The 14313-nt window shown below is 53.8% G+C and overlaps 6 protein-coding genes across 6 annotated transcripts; 2 read left to right on the top strand and 4 right to left on the bottom strand.

Moving 5' to 3' along the window:
- Window positions 1–1809: 1809 nt before the first annotated feature.
- Window positions 1810–2367, bottom strand: N7498_001248 (carboxymuconolactone decarboxylase family protein; the record flags this gene model as incomplete). Its single annotated transcript, XM_058448311.1, has 1 exon — window positions 1810–2367. The coding sequence occupies one exon, from the start codon at window positions 2365–2367 to the stop codon at window positions 1810–1812; it is 558 nt and encodes a 185-aa protein (XP_058313722.1).
- A 906-nt stretch (window positions 2368–3273) lies between these two features.
- Window positions 3274–4832, top strand: N7498_001247 (DUF5427 domain-containing protein MTC1; the record flags this gene model as incomplete). Its single annotated transcript, XM_058448310.1, has 2 exons — window positions 3274–3799; window positions 3856–4832. The coding sequence occupies 2 exons, from the start codon at window positions 3274–3276 to the stop codon at window positions 4830–4832; spliced, it is 1503 nt and encodes a 500-aa protein (XP_058313721.1).
- A 281-nt stretch (window positions 4833–5113) lies between these two features.
- N7498_001246 (5'/3'-nucleotidase SurE) lies at window positions 5114–6392 on the bottom strand (the record flags this gene model as incomplete). The annotated part of the gene is made up of 3 exons (XM_058448309.1): window positions 5114–5183; window positions 5233–6152; window positions 6381–6392. The coding sequence occupies 3 exons, from the start codon at window positions 6390–6392 to the stop codon at window positions 5114–5116; spliced, it is 1002 nt and encodes a 333-aa protein (XP_058313720.1).
- A 1186-nt stretch (window positions 6393–7578) lies between these two features.
- On the top strand, window positions 7579–10099 carry N7498_001245 (Zn(II)2Cys6 transcription factor domain-containing protein; the record flags this gene model as incomplete). Its single annotated transcript, XM_058448308.1, has 3 exons — window positions 7579–7811; window positions 7869–9444; window positions 9503–10099. 3 exons carry the CDS (start codon window positions 7579–7581, stop codon window positions 10097–10099), a joined length of 2406 nt encoding a protein of 801 aa, XP_058313719.1.
- A 411-nt stretch (window positions 10100–10510) lies between these two features.
- N7498_001244 (DUF2462 domain-containing protein) lies at window positions 10511–10910 on the bottom strand (the record flags this gene model as incomplete). The annotated part of the gene is made up of 3 exons (XM_058448307.1): window positions 10511–10621; window positions 10712–10802; window positions 10858–10910. 3 exons carry the CDS (start codon window positions 10908–10910, stop codon window positions 10511–10513), a joined length of 255 nt encoding a protein of 84 aa, XP_058313718.1.
- A 1023-nt stretch (window positions 10911–11933) lies between these two features.
- N7498_001243 (GPI anchored serine-threonine rich protein) lies at window positions 11934–12771 on the bottom strand (the record flags this gene model as incomplete). Its single annotated transcript, XM_058448306.1, has 2 exons — window positions 11934–12075; window positions 12158–12771. The coding sequence occupies 2 exons, from the start codon at window positions 12769–12771 to the stop codon at window positions 11934–11936; spliced, it is 756 nt and encodes a 251-aa protein (XP_058313717.1).
- Window positions 12772–14313: the final 1542 nt, after the last annotated feature.

The following is a 14313-nucleotide window of genomic DNA, read 5'->3' as shown; positions in this document are numbered from 1 at the left end:
TAGTTTCGGGCGGTTCGCTTGCGGTGCCAAGACGCCAGGAAGTAATCGCAGCGCAGACAGTTGACCCCCGGCCTCAGGGGAGTAACGGGGGAGTGAGAGAATGAAAAACGCGAATAGATCGAAGCGCGAAAATGCGAGCCACAATCATGCGCAAGTCTAAATGGTTCGAACATGATGTAGGGGTACAGACGAGGGAAAGCAGAGATGCAGACACGGTCGCGGCAAATTGTGTGGATCAGGATCTGACCCGAAGTGTAGGGAATAGAGTAGGGAAAATCAAAATCGCGCACATACCATGAACTGAGAACCCAGGAAATTACCAAATTCGAGTTCAAGCTCGAGTTGAGACCCGATCGTGCCAATTACGGAGACTGGAGGCGCCAGGTCGCGAGCGGCTGCCAGGGATGTGTACTGGAAGGCTGGGGCGGATGGCGAAGCGTCTCCGCGCCTGCGGCAACAACCCCCGAAGAGTGAAGAGATGAGAGAGAAAATCACAGGATGAGAAGAAACGTATCAAAGGACATCTGCTGGAAGGCGACAATGCTGGGGATTGGTAGAACCAGCGTGGTCGCGAACCGGGAGTATGTAGAAAAAAAAAGGATCTTACAGCAGGGCAGCGGGAAAGGGGAGAATGAAAAAAAAAAACAGGGGGATGGATGAAACCACCACCGAGGAATCAGACTCTGACAAGAACAGGGAAGAAAGAACAGGGGAGAAAGAGATAAGGATGATGGGAAGAAGTTGAGCGCGACAGAAAAGAGATTGAGAGGGAGTAGTTTAGTTTGTAGTGAACTTAGTGACCATTACAGCTGGCCCCACTTCTGGCCCGGTTCCGCCAATCAACGGCCCTTCATCTACTAGCCACTTTGGCTGGCCCCGGATACGTAGGGAGGTTGTTCTTCCTATTGCGTGTTGGACCGTTGTCAGTGAAGTACTCCGTACCGTCACTACCCTATGGAACTCACGCTATTGTCCCTGCATGATGCCTCGTTCACCTCTGTCTCCCCCGAGCCTGTATTGCTGTATCCTGGACAATCAGACTTTTATCGCTACCGGCGGATCATCAATGGGCTTCGCTGCCTGATGCCTAGGACGTCAGTTTCACACAAACCATTCCCTCTCAATCGCCAGACCAGCAGGACTATACATTCGATGGGCATGCGCATTCAGGGTTACGCCCTGGAGGGTATCCCTCACGTCTGTCCGGGCACCGCTAGAGCCACGACCTGCCCTCAATTCAAGAAAAATGCCTCTGCCATTTCTCTATGGACAGACAAACTGACATCAAGCAGAACGTACAAATCAATCTGGAAGCTTGTATTGTTTTTTCCCCGGGCTCCTTCGTTCGCCCCTTAGTTCCGATTGTCGCATGTCTCAAGCCACGAAGCACAGACCTCACATATTTGCTTCACATTTTTCCGACCTCTCGGCGCCTCTGTAGGTCGCTCCGTGAACTATTCAGCCGGCATGGATTGCAAATTCATATGTTGTGGTGCACTTCCTGTTCACTGTTTTTCTTGATAACTGTTTTGTTTTCGTCATCGCTAGCGTCCGACGGTAGATTGATCACACAAGGGATTTATTCTCATCACCTACACTCTGCATCAATGACGATGCTACTTAGTACCTTCTTCCAAGGCTCTAGGCTTTATAAGTACTGGGGACATGTCCAAGTTAATTTCTGCCCATTCGGAGTATCCTTGTATCCTTGGGGCGTAAGATAAGGTAGTCACCTGTTGTACCTTACGAACAACGTCATAGATACTTGATTCCGACATTAACGATACATCCTCCTAGGATCCAAAGTAATCAATGGTTCTTCTCCCCGACATCCAGCGCCACCAAAAACCTGCTCACACAATTGTATGCAGCCACGGTGGCTGTGATCTCGACAACCTCCTTCTCATTGAAACAGCCCTTCAATTCTTGGAAGACCTCGTCTGGAACCGTCACGGTCTTGGTCATTGCATCCGTATACTTCAGCACCGCCCTCTGCTCTCGAGTCAACGCCTTCTCCGCAGCCTCGTCGGAGAAATCTGTCTTGGCATCCCCAACAACCTGCAACGCTTCCTCACTCAGCCCACCTTCCTGGAGCAATGGCGCATGCTGTTCCCACTCAAACAATGCACCGTTTACCACTGCAACGCGGCAGATGGCAAGCTCACGAACCACGGTTGATAAGCTTGTGCGAGTGCGGATGGCTCCAATGAACGAGTTCCATCCCTCGGCGACCGGGAAAGAGTGTAAGAGTGCGAGGTCGAGCGGCAGGAGCGGGTTTGGAGCTCGACGGGCCTGTACACTCGCCAGAATCTTTGCCTCGTCTTCTGTGGCTGTAGGCGGAGGGTCTGGCACGTAAGGGAGACGCATGGTGTCGCTATTTTTCAGGACTCGACCTCGGGTAGATCTGAGATCGAAGGGTAGAGCGGAATGACTCGATGGACCGCCTCAATGGCGCGTACTCCTGTAACGGTGAATATTTGAGAAACAATGGGAATGGTGTCGGTACGAAGCACTTTTTCGCAAGATTGATTATCCTCTTTTAGGTGCGGAAGGAAAAATGAGCTTTATTTATGCCACTCCTTTATCGACAAACCCCGCGTGGCCCCGCTGCCGGAATGGGGCCGGTAATAAAGCCGCGGAAGTCGAATCTTCCTATTCCATACACGAGTTCCGCTTGGCTTGGCTGGATGTTTCTGTCAAAAATAAGGCTCGCTTGGTCGCAATTTGCCAGGAGTCACTCGCTTACAATTCCAAGGTTCTAATGTTCACCCCCGGCGGTTGTGTGATTGCAAGATATATTTGCTTGAATAGATAGACAGGAAAAAGAATAATTGAGATACAGGTAGTATCCATGGATCCATATTATATTACTAGCTAGGCGTCTAATGACCAAGCAGAAAGAGCCAAGTCGCTAGTAGGTACTATACCGTCATTCATTCTCCATACCCAGGTGGAAGACGTTGCTACAATCACCATGAGGAAGGATTGTTGGTATTGTTCGTGCTGCAACCCTGAAATACCATACATTAACGCAACCTTCATCTTGGCAGGTCTGCAATAGCCAAAGCAGATTCAAAAGCAACAAGCCAATTTGTTAGCGCTCCCCCGAGTCCATCAGAATACTCTTTCCAAGTGCGTCCAAGTATAGTGCAGAGAATGTAGCCTGCGGCGGTCTTGGCAGGTCTCCACAGCAGCCGCTTCGGGAGCTCCAAACAAACGGTGCCGGTGTCGTCACCTCCCCTGAACAACCCAGTTGATCCTCAAGCAAATACAATGCCGCCCAAGGCAGCCAAACCTACAAGCGATGAGCTACTCGCTCAGTTCGATAACCTCGATGTCAAGCAGTCCGGCGACAAGCCCAAACCCGCAACCACCCCCGACAATGCAAAGGCGGGCCATGAAGACATTCTCGCCGAGCTGGACCACCTGGCTACACAGCGACCCAGCAGCGGACCTGGTACTCCACGTCTGTCTGCTGACAGGGCCCGCCCCTCCACGCGTTCTCCTCGACCTAGTGCGACTATTGACCGACCAAGCGAGGAGAAGACGTCCGCTCGTCAGTCGGAGGAGACAGGTCGCACTTCTCGCACGGGCGCTAAGCAGGAGCAGCCAAAGGCAGAGCCGGAGAACACAGCACCACAGGAGGCTCAGGGGGGTGGATGGTGGGGAGGAATCTTTGCGACGGCCAGCGCAGCTATGAAGCAAGCTGAAGCTGCCGTCAAAGAAATCCAGAACAACGAGGAAGCTCAACGATGGGCTCAGCAAATGAAGGGCAACGTTGGAGCCCTCAAGGACTTTGGTACGTTGCTATCTGTATCATATCTATGGTCTACCATGCTGACATATTCTGCGCAGGCGGCGAGCTCCGCAACATGGCGATACCGACATTCACCAACCTCATCCACACCCTTGCACCTCCGATCTCGTCGCACGAACGTCTTCAAATCCATGTGACCCACGATCTCTCAGGCTACCCCGGCGTCGACCCGCTGGTATATGCCGTTTTCTCGCGCGTAATGTCCCAAGTCGAGGGCGGAGACTTGCTAGTGATCCAACGGGGTCAGGAGTCAGCCCCGAAGCGCGGTCTCGATGTCGGCGGCTACATTTCCAGCGCCGGCTGGAGCGACGGGCCCTGGTGGCGGACAGTCACTCCTGGTACCCCGCGGACCATCAATGCGGTGCGCGGTGCCGTCGAGGCATCCAAGTTGGCCCGCGCCAGCGCCGAGGGGTACGCGACCGAGTACTTCTCGGCGAAGGGTGGAATCGAAGAAGCGGCGAAGCAGGCGACGGAAGAGCTGAGCGAGTCAAACCCGGTTCGCAGCAGTGATATCTTCCTCGCCATCCAGGCTATCAGCCAGTCCGTCTCGGCGGATATGTTCCAGGCCGGCGCATCAGGCGAAAAGGATTCTTCTTCCGGTGCGATTGAGCCTAAAGAGCAAGACGAGGAGATTACATTCGCTCTGTATCTCCACGATCCTATCCACGGCATTGCCTTCCACACCATCTCCCAACCAATCCCTCAGAAGTGGATCGAGTGGCTCGATGCATCTGCACCGGCCGCCGAGGACCCAGAGTCCGAGGACGCACAAATGCCGCGCTCAGTGCTGCCCGAGTCCATCGCCGAAATCATCGAGAGTGGAGGTGTGGACCCGCGCGAGTGGGTTGCAGAATGGATCGAGGAGACGCTGTCGTTGGCGGCCGGTGTCGTCGCACAGCGCTATGTGGCTCGCCGCATGGGCGTTGGCGAAGGTGGAGTTGGCAAGGGCAAGATGCGCGCCGAGCAGGCGACTACAGTTGATAGCGGCGCCGGAGAGGCCGCACGCGCGATGTGATAGTCCAGAGCGGATTTGAGTTCATGAGATACACCCACTTTCGAAGCTTTTATATGCCATATGTTACATTGCGCCCGTCTCTACCGGGCTGTCCAGCGATAGTCAAATCGTAAATGATGTCCATGGTAAATGCGATCCGCAATATGTACAAAGTGCCTTAGACATCGCTCCTCTATACGCTGCTCCAAATGCAAGATCAAAAGGCCCGGCGCCTAGAGAAACCCAAGATGACAGAAAAGAGAAACATTATATGCGTGTCAAACGTCACGTTCGGGACGGTCTTATTGATTCAGGTCCAGTGGTCCTTCCAGATCGGGCACATGCCAGAAATTGGCGCGAAGAGCAGTCACACTGGCTCGGGTCAGCAGAGTATATCGGAAACAATGGCGGAGTATCTTACCTCGTTGACCCATTCAATACTGTATGCGCATCTGTACCCTCCTCGCTCTCCTGCAGCCTCTTTTTCATATCCGACAGATCAGCAGACCACTTGAAATGGCGCTCTTTGCGCTTTGGTTGCTCAGCATGGCCGTTAACGCCGTTGACCCCATTGACACCGTTGACATGGGTGCCATTGCAATGCTTCACCTCAGCACCATTGACCCCATTGACACCGTTGACACCATTCGTCACCCCGTTCACAATCTTGCTCTTAGCCTCCGCCCCAGCCTCGGCATACAAACACCCACGAGACCAGTAGTAAGGCAGAGTGCGAGTATATAGCACAGGCTGAGTCTCAACATCAATGCGCATGGGAACATTGACATTATACAGCTCAACGCGCTCATCCCAATTGCGCCACAAATGTTCAACCGTCCGCACAGCAAGACGCGCCGCAGCTTCAATAATGTCCGCCGGCTGCGGATCCTTGCTACCAAAGGAGATAGCAATACCGCGCTTTCCGCAGAACACAGCCTCAAGAGCACCACCCACGGTACCCGAGGACAGGTTATAGATCGTGGAGGCATTGCGGCCGTGATTGGGGCCCGAAATCACGAGGTCAACAGGCGGACGATCCGTGAAGAGGTTGTAGAGACCCAGCTGGGCGCAGCTGGCCGGTGTGCCATTCTCAATAACTACCCACTCGTTCTCGGCCGTTGATTTGTAGCTTTCGTCCCAGGTGCCGTCGTCGCGGAAAGAGTCCGGGTGTACAGAGTGAGCGGTCAGCGAGGCTTCGATCAGGTGTGCTTTGCCGATCCATGAGCGCGAGGCGGCTGGGATAGCGACGCTGACTAGGTGGCCCGCGCTTTGGAGTTCGTCGACGAGCGGGCGCACGTAGGGCGAGAGCCGCTTGTTCGGCGGCCCGTCGTCGTTGACTACCTATTTGGAAGTGTTAACCTTGGAATAATCTTTTCATTTCCCATTGTAAGATTTGAAGACGATGTAGCAAATGACATTTCAAGGCTATCCAGGGCTAGAACAGGAATGCGATAGCTTCAAATGTTGTTTCGTTGCGGAACCACCTTGGCAGTACCAGGATTTCCCGAGGCAAAGCGCGCTGAACAAAAGAGAAGATGGTGCGCGTGAACTCGACGATCCGCTACTTACCAGAATGTGCATTGCCAATTCTCTTCACCAAGGGCGACCTCGGGATTTGCTTTCTTTTTCTTTTTTCTCCGGAGTACAAACCGGGCTCTGGCCTGAATATTATGATGTACCTAGGTATCAAAAAAAAAAAAGGAAAAAGAAAAGAGAAAAAGATCGAGTATCGCAGGCCGCACGGCGCCGGGGCCAGCCCTGACTTATATGTGGTAATAGAAACCGCGAAAGGATTGAGCCATTTGAATGACCGGCAGGCCGAATGAGGAACTCGGGCTCGCGGTGAAGTTGTGAAAGCTGCGGGGAGCGGCAATCGCAGGCCCGAAATGGAGTCTGCGGTGAACCGATCCGTCAGGAATGGTAAGTCTGGTGACTGAAATCAGATTGACAGGGGGAAGTATGCTAAGCCCTGTGTACTTGGTCTAGACTATGGTTTCCGATATCTACCGAGGTATATAGAGTGCCTTGGAGGCTAGTTTCATTGATATAGTCTGTAGGACACCAGCCTTATACTTTTATACTTCCTGTACATGCACATGCATGTACTTCAGTCGCAGACCCCGGCTGCTGAATCATCCACCACCTCATGCCTGAGGCAAGAAAGGTAAAACCCGGTGTGCTCGGTGCTACGGACTACACGGTACAACCTGGTCTGCACTCTTTTTTTTCTTGTGTTTGACAGTGAGTACGTACCGTGGAAGGCACGGACCTGTTTTATCAGGGGCATTAGCTGATTGACTCGCGTAAGATCAACCTCGTGCTCGGTATCTCTAATCCGGTGCCAGCTCACTACCCATACCCTCCTGTGTATTGTGTAGGGCGGCATTCTTGGACTTTTTGGAAACTGTAGCCGGATAACTATCAAAAACAGTATTCGAATAGCAACTAGGTCTATTCTATAGTCTGCAGCACTCAAGGAAAAAATAATTCCATAGTCCCAACGGTGGTCTGTGCGGAACCTAAGACACGCTAGAGACTATCGCAGGTCGCAAAACTTTAGTGGTGGGGAATCCCGTCACAATCATCTTCTTCCCATCGGCTTTCATCAATCTACATCTCTCCAACTCTCGATATCGGAATCTCTTACGGTCGTAACTTGCGACCGTTATCCCCGAAGTTTCGCAAAGTCGCAAAAAGCTCCGTCTTTTTGGGACCTTTGCTCGGCCTGGTCGACTCCGTCGCCAACTTCCATTCCTACATACCCTGTATGGACTGTGGAAGCGCGGGAACAGCTGCGGGTATCGACCCCAAAATACTAGATAATTGGCAAACGGACGGCGCTTTCTCCGTCGAATCGTGGGAACATATTCCATACGATCAATCGCCCGAGTGGGACACCAGCCAGGACTCGAGCCAGTGTGCCGATGTTGCGGACCTGGGCGCTTTCCACGACCCTCTAACGGGATCGTTGCTGGATCGTTCTGGTGATCGGCAGAACAGGTGGGCGTCATCCGGTCAAGTCTCGAAGTCAAGACCGCTGACAGTCAGCTTTTCTAGGAATCGCGATGTGACCTTTGAGAATTTCAACTACGCCGATGGGGCCGTCGAGGGCACCGGTAGCGGTACAATTAGCCCTCGTACGCTGCCATCTTCCGCCGACGATAATTTCCATGGCAATCAAACTTGGCCGCACTTCCAGTTGTACAACTCTATCGCGGCCGGTATGTCTCTGGAAGCGGCGCCTATGCTCTACCCTTACGGCAAAGCATCGACCAACTCGACCGGTGCTGTTATAGTGGAGGATGCTGGAGAAATGCCCCAGGGCCAGGGATTCCCGGATGCTCCGGGAGAGGCCGTCACGTTCCAACAGGCCCCCCCGCAATTCCCGATGATGAACCAGTGGCTTGAATTTCCAAACGGCCTTCCCATGGAGGAGATGTCAGGGCGTGGATCTGTCCCGATGGCCATGCACCCGCAGAACGAGGCGAATGATTCCTCCGTGCGCGATTTTCAGCCTCGGGCACGGCCAGTCGAGTCTCGATGGCTCAACAACCTGCAGTCGCCGCTTCATGTCTCACAGATGCCTTCCGCATCTGCAATCGCGGCTCAGGTGGCTCAGAAGAATGGCCAAAATGGACATGACGGGTTCCACTTCAAATCAGAAAGCTCGTCTGTCTCGGGCGATTTGTCTGGAATCTATGAGTGCTCGTACTCTGCCACGAGCGAAGAGGTGCCAACCTTTGTGGAGCACCAGCTGGATGATGATTCTCATTGGAAAATCTCTACGCCTGAAGGTGGTTCTCCGAAGGAGACGTGCGGCCCCAAGACCACTGCGTTCATGGTCAGCGAAACCCCGTCGGAGTCTCTGATTAGCACGGTTCCCTCTCGATCAAGAGCTTCTTCCTCTGCTGGCCAGCGCAACTCGGGCCGGCCCACGCCTCTTGCCATGCAGTCTGCAGCTACGGTGCGGAAGCGCAAGAATCGGAGTGCCCAAGGTTCCATGGACCAGGGTCAACCCAAGCCTTTGCAGATTGTCCAGGAAGATGGACAGGGTGGCTCAATCGCGTCTGCAGACTTTGTATCGCCCCCACGCGGTGCTCGTCGCAAGGGCCCACTCAGCATGGTTGGAAGAGCCAACGCCGGCATGCGCCGAAAGAACAAGGACACCTGTGTTCAATGCCGACTCAACAAGCGCAAGTGCGATGGAAGCTCGCCTTGCGATGCTTGTCGCCCTACTCTTCACGAGCAACCGTGTGCTCGGGCCTGTTTCTCCAGCATTGTCGAATTCGGCACATGCAACTACATCTCTCAACGAGCTGTAAACCACCCAACAGTGGACGGCAGGGGCAGAGTTCGGATGGCAATCCCCTCTGAATTTGACCTCAATCAACTATTGTCGTTCCTCGGCGAGCGCCAAGGCCGGTTCAACATCCGCGCCAGCCAGGCCTGGGGTTCTCTATATGTGCTTGACCTTGGTGAAACGTACAAGTTCTTGAAGAGTTTGAGCGAGTACAACGGAAATTCCAAATCGACCTTCCTGGATTTCATTGACCGTCGCATCGTCGAATCCAAGGACAAGTCGAAGAACTGGTTGACTTGTGTCAAGGACTGCGATCCGATGAACCAAGCATACGTGAGTTTCGCACATCACCCACCCAAATCTTGTATAACGGTCTAACCTTTCCATCCAGTCCCTCCTATCACGGTGGAACAACATGCCCAGTCGCGCAAAGTACACCATCGTCCCGCTCGACTCCAACGGGGAAGAGCGCTCCATGGACATCAACGACCCCGAAGATCGACGTGACATCCTGCTTGCAGCTCAACTCTCGCGCATCGTCTGCCGCATGATGGAGGTCGAAGGCTTCCGCAAACTGGAGCGTGACTTCTACAACATCAAATGGAAGCAGATCTCTCACGAGGCGCACATTCGCTTCCTGGACGAGCTGGGCCACATCCTGCTCTCGCTGCGATGGCGCGTCTCGTGGTGGAAGATGCTCGGCGACGGTGGACACAACCCCGACCCATCTCAGCAGCACTACGTCGAACGGGTCGAGCTGCTCTGCCGCATCCTATACGTCTACTACACCTGCGTCCTGGCCAAACTACCATCCTGGTCGACCAATGATGTCCCCAAGGGCACGTGGTCGTCCTATGCGGACTCGGAGAACCCAATCTGGGACGACTTCCCCTCCGACGCATCAGACGCAGGCTTCCAGACCTGGATGAACCACGGTCGGGACCTGATCGAGCAATCCGGTGTACCGGGGCGGGTCTCGAAGATGTAGGAGCAACACTCATATGGCATGGAACGTGGGACGGGACTGGAGTTGGAGGAACTATTGATACCCTTTTTTTTTGTTTCTGTTTCTTTCTTTTTTTTTTTTTTCATTTCCCCTTGTTTCCTATTCGCTTTCATTCTTGTTTGTGCTGGACGATTACGACCTCTACACCATACTTACATCTGTTTATGATTGACGATTGCCGCAACATTTTCGGGCGGTTTTGTACATGGCCTTCCTGTGAATACACCTTTCGCTTCTAGAAGTAGAAACCAATAGATTTGCCTAGACAACAAAAAAACGGGGTATCGAATTCATGAATCATATCGCCATTAATGCGATAAGGGACTGGACGCCGAGCCAAGAAATCCCCAAAGTATTTCAGGATCCATTGAAAAAGTCCAGTGTCCGTCCCGTTTATTTCTTCTGCTTGTTCTTGTCTTTCTTGCCTCCGGCCAGCAGCTCCAAGTGGCCCGCCTTCTGCGCCAGACTGCGCTCGGTCATTGTAACGAGGCCCGAGGTAAGTTTCTGTAAAGGGCGGGGTGTTGGTTAACAAAACTGTAGGAATCGGGGGTGGGTGAAGCACAACAGTTCCGACTCGAAACTCAGCCAACGTACCTTGTTCAACTTGGCCTGTCTAACCAAAGCCGCCTTCTTGGGGGCAATCTGCCGGGGACCGGGCCTCGTGCGGGCGTTGGCTCTGGATTCCCTAACGACGGGTTAGTTCAGGTTTCGAATCCGAGGGAGGGCAGCGAGGAACCTACCGCTGGGCGGTGGCGGTGGCCTTCTTGCTCTTCTTGAGGGAACCTTGGGCCATTGTGATGGGTGGGGGGATGTGTAGATTCGTGGGAGAGGGATAGAGTACTGCCAGCAGCACGGGACGAGTTTTGTTGCAGGCGGAAGTCTCGTTCGGGGAAAAATCCTTATCGACTTATCGCGGTCACGTGGTGGGTGCGGTTATACTTCGGTGCCCGCCAATTGAAGCGGGTCTTTGTTTGGATGGGATTTCGTAGAGTTGGGAGGCCAGAGTGCCGAGATGGTATTGCATTGGGCTATGCTGATGGTGATGATGGACATTACGATTTGAAGGGCTTCGTTGAAAGGTCGCGCTTTTGATGACTTTTGAATAGAGGTAAAATTGGTCGGCTCCGATTCGGGCTTGTTTATTTTCCAAGGTAGATGGCATTCATAAGTCCGTGACATTTCGTATGTATTCCCAGTTATGTCCTTCAACCCATAGCCTATGAGCACGTACTAGTAGCTGATTACAACTTTACGCCCAGCGTACTACCCATAGGTCTCGGCGTATCATGGATTCTGGCTCGGAGTCAATATCAATAAACACCGAACCCTGAAGAGTCCGATAACGCATATCATTGACGTAGCCAGAGTTGGGGTTCCGGTTGAAGTCATGGCATTGTAGTTCGGACTGGATTGCCGCAGTGTTACATACAATCGTGTGATCTGCGGGGAGGTTGCATGGTATCAGAGTTTGGAATGGTTGTTGACAATGACGACATCGGGAATGTACACGGACCGGTCTACGGGAAGCACTACAGAATCATCGGGAAGTCAAGCATTAAGGCATGGCATTACAAAAATACATGGCTGACTTGGGAATCCCTTGAACGTACACAGAAAGAAAACATAACATATCCGAAATGCACGCAAGACCAGCTCAGATGAGAAAGGTAAAAGAATTTCCATATCAAGTATCGATAGATCAAATTCCTCGTGAAATGCTGGTCAACAACCAGATCGGAGGTTCATACAGAAGGTAAGATGAAAAAGAAGTTGGGCCCAATGGGCCCTGCCTCCCCTTTGCTCATCAACGGTCCATCTAGAGGGCCAGGACGGCGAAGACACCGGCAGCGATGGCGCCCAGGGACATGGCGTTGCGGCCAGCACCGTTGAAGACGGGGGTGCTGGAGGGGGTGGCGGAAGCAGTGCCGGTGGGAACGACGCCGCTGGAGACGGGGGAGCTGCGCATGGTGGTGGGGCGAGCGGGGACGCGAGTAGAGACGGGGGGGAACGGGCACGCCGGTGGTGGGAGCGGCAGTGGACTCGGTCTCGGGGCAGATGGTGGTGGTCACCTCGTAGGTGGCCCAGACGGTGGAGGAGGAGGAAACGGGGACGGAGGCCGGGGTGGTGGCAGCGGCCTTGGAGGCGGACGAGCTCTCCTCCTCGGGGCAGTAGGTGGTGGTGATATCGTCGGTGACGATGACGGTGCCCGACGGGGTGGAAGTGGGAGCGGCGGTGGTCTTGTCATCGGTACGGGAAGCGGAGACGTGACCACCGGCAGGGGCAGCGATACCGAACTGAGTGGACCATTGGTAGGCGCCGGTGCCCTCCACGACGAGGAGAAGACCGTAGTGGGTGTTGTCCACCTGGAGGTTGGTGCCGGGGGTCCACGTGTAGGAGCCGGAGTTGGGGATATCCTCAACGATGGTCTCCAGAGGCACGACGTTGGTGCTGGGACCGCGGAGCAGAACCAGAGAGACCGTCTTGCCGAGGGTGGGGTCCCACTTGATGGTGAAGGGAGCACCCTCCGGGACCTGCTCGTTCAGGCCGGGGCTCGAGATGGGGTTGCCCGAAGGAGGCAGCTTGTAGTTGGGCTCGGTGTAGGCGGCAGCGAAGGCCGCGAGGGTGGAGAAGACAGCAGCGGTAGTGAAGCGCATATTGACAGTTTTGGATAAAGAGTGACTGAAGTTGGTAAACTTGAAAAAGCAAGGAGCTAGAGAGCGAATGACTTGGGGTGGAAGGAACGAATGTTGAAAGGAAGGGAAGGAAAGGAGAGAGGGGGATATGAACTACATTTCTACTCCCGCACTGGCCCTGAGATGTCTGCGGTGGAGTGTACATTTCAGAGCCCCATCAGGGGACCCGGCCAAGCATGTCCAGGGCCAACCACTTTCCATCGCTGCGGTCATGGTGGGGCATGCAACAGGCTACTTTCCAAGCGAGTTCTACTTTCGTTCCTGTTCCCCGAGGCGCAGCGCAGCGTACAGAGGTAATCACATTTCACCAGATACAAACGCCACTAAAAAAAAAAAAACCAACGGTGGCCTCCGAGTAAACGTGGTGTCCCCAGGTGATCAAGGCTTAAGTTGGGAAATGCGACGGTGCCATGCCGCTCGTGGGGCTGTGGCTCGTGGTGCTAGGTGCTAGTACCGCCTAGGGAAGTGTAAATAACAGGGCATATTGAGGCGGTGTTAGTGTTCCTGGGGCCTGCATAGGCTATGACTACGGTGACGAGGTTCATGACCGGGGGTGCCAATTTCCATTTCCAATTTCCAGAAACAAGTGAGACCCGGGGCGAAAGGAGAATGTTCTACGAAATTAAAAATGCCGGGGCGAACTCAACCCCGTCGCGACCCCCGATCAACAAGTCAACAGTCAACAAGGAGGGAAATAATCCCTCCCCCCAGGGCTGAGAATGGGTTAAAAATATCTGAGTTCTCGGTCCGGAGACAAGCCAAAAAAAAAAAGCAAGACTCGTCGATGCTACGGATCATAACAGGTCAGGCAAAGCCCGGTGGAGGTGCGGCTGCCCCGGGGCATATCCGGAAATGTCCCTTGGTGACTCCTTGCCAAGCACCAATGAAACCCCTGTCTCCGCCACAAATCGCGATCTCTCATTTCCCTCGTGTTCTTTTTCCTCCATACAGCGCGTGCCCCCGACGCCCTCGCATCCTCCGGACTCCGAAAAAAAACAAAAAACAAAAGAAAAGAAAAACGCCTTTACAAGTCCGTTCCTGGAGTACTCCGTATCGTAAGCCGAATCCTACCAGGCCCTGACGATCGCGGCCTTCTCCACAGCCGGTGCACCCATCACAGTGCCTTATGAAAACCCGTCCCGTTGATCTCACGGTGACGGTTCGTCGGGGTTGCAGTGTTCATGGGAAAGGATCAACGGTCAGGGGGGAGCCAATTGCATGCGGGTTGCTTAGACAGGCAGGTCCCGCGGTAGTATCGACAGGTACGGGAATTGGGCAAAGATGGGAAATTGAAATGTCTCACTGCGTGCACGGTAATTTGGAGTGGATTTCCTGTTCCTGACGAGTGGAGGCGCCCGAGGCGAAAGCCATCCACTCGCTGCTTCCCCCTCCGCACTATTGGTCTTTCGACCCATGGCTCTCGGAACTTGGCTGGAAAGAGCTTCCAACGGCCGTTGTGTGCCTCGGACGCGACTGAAGGAGTAGGTCTACATCATCGGATCC

Source organism: Penicillium cinerascens, assembly GCF_028974065.1.
Source record: "Penicillium cinerascens strain IBT 15544 chromosome Unknown contig_16_segment0_segment0, whole genome shotgun sequence".
Taxonomy (NCBI): Eukaryota; Fungi; Ascomycota; class Eurotiomycetes; order Eurotiales; family Aspergillaceae; genus Penicillium; species Penicillium cinerascens.
The sequence above is the reverse complement of the archived record's forward strand: the minus strand, read 5'-3'. Positions and strand labels throughout refer to the sequence as shown.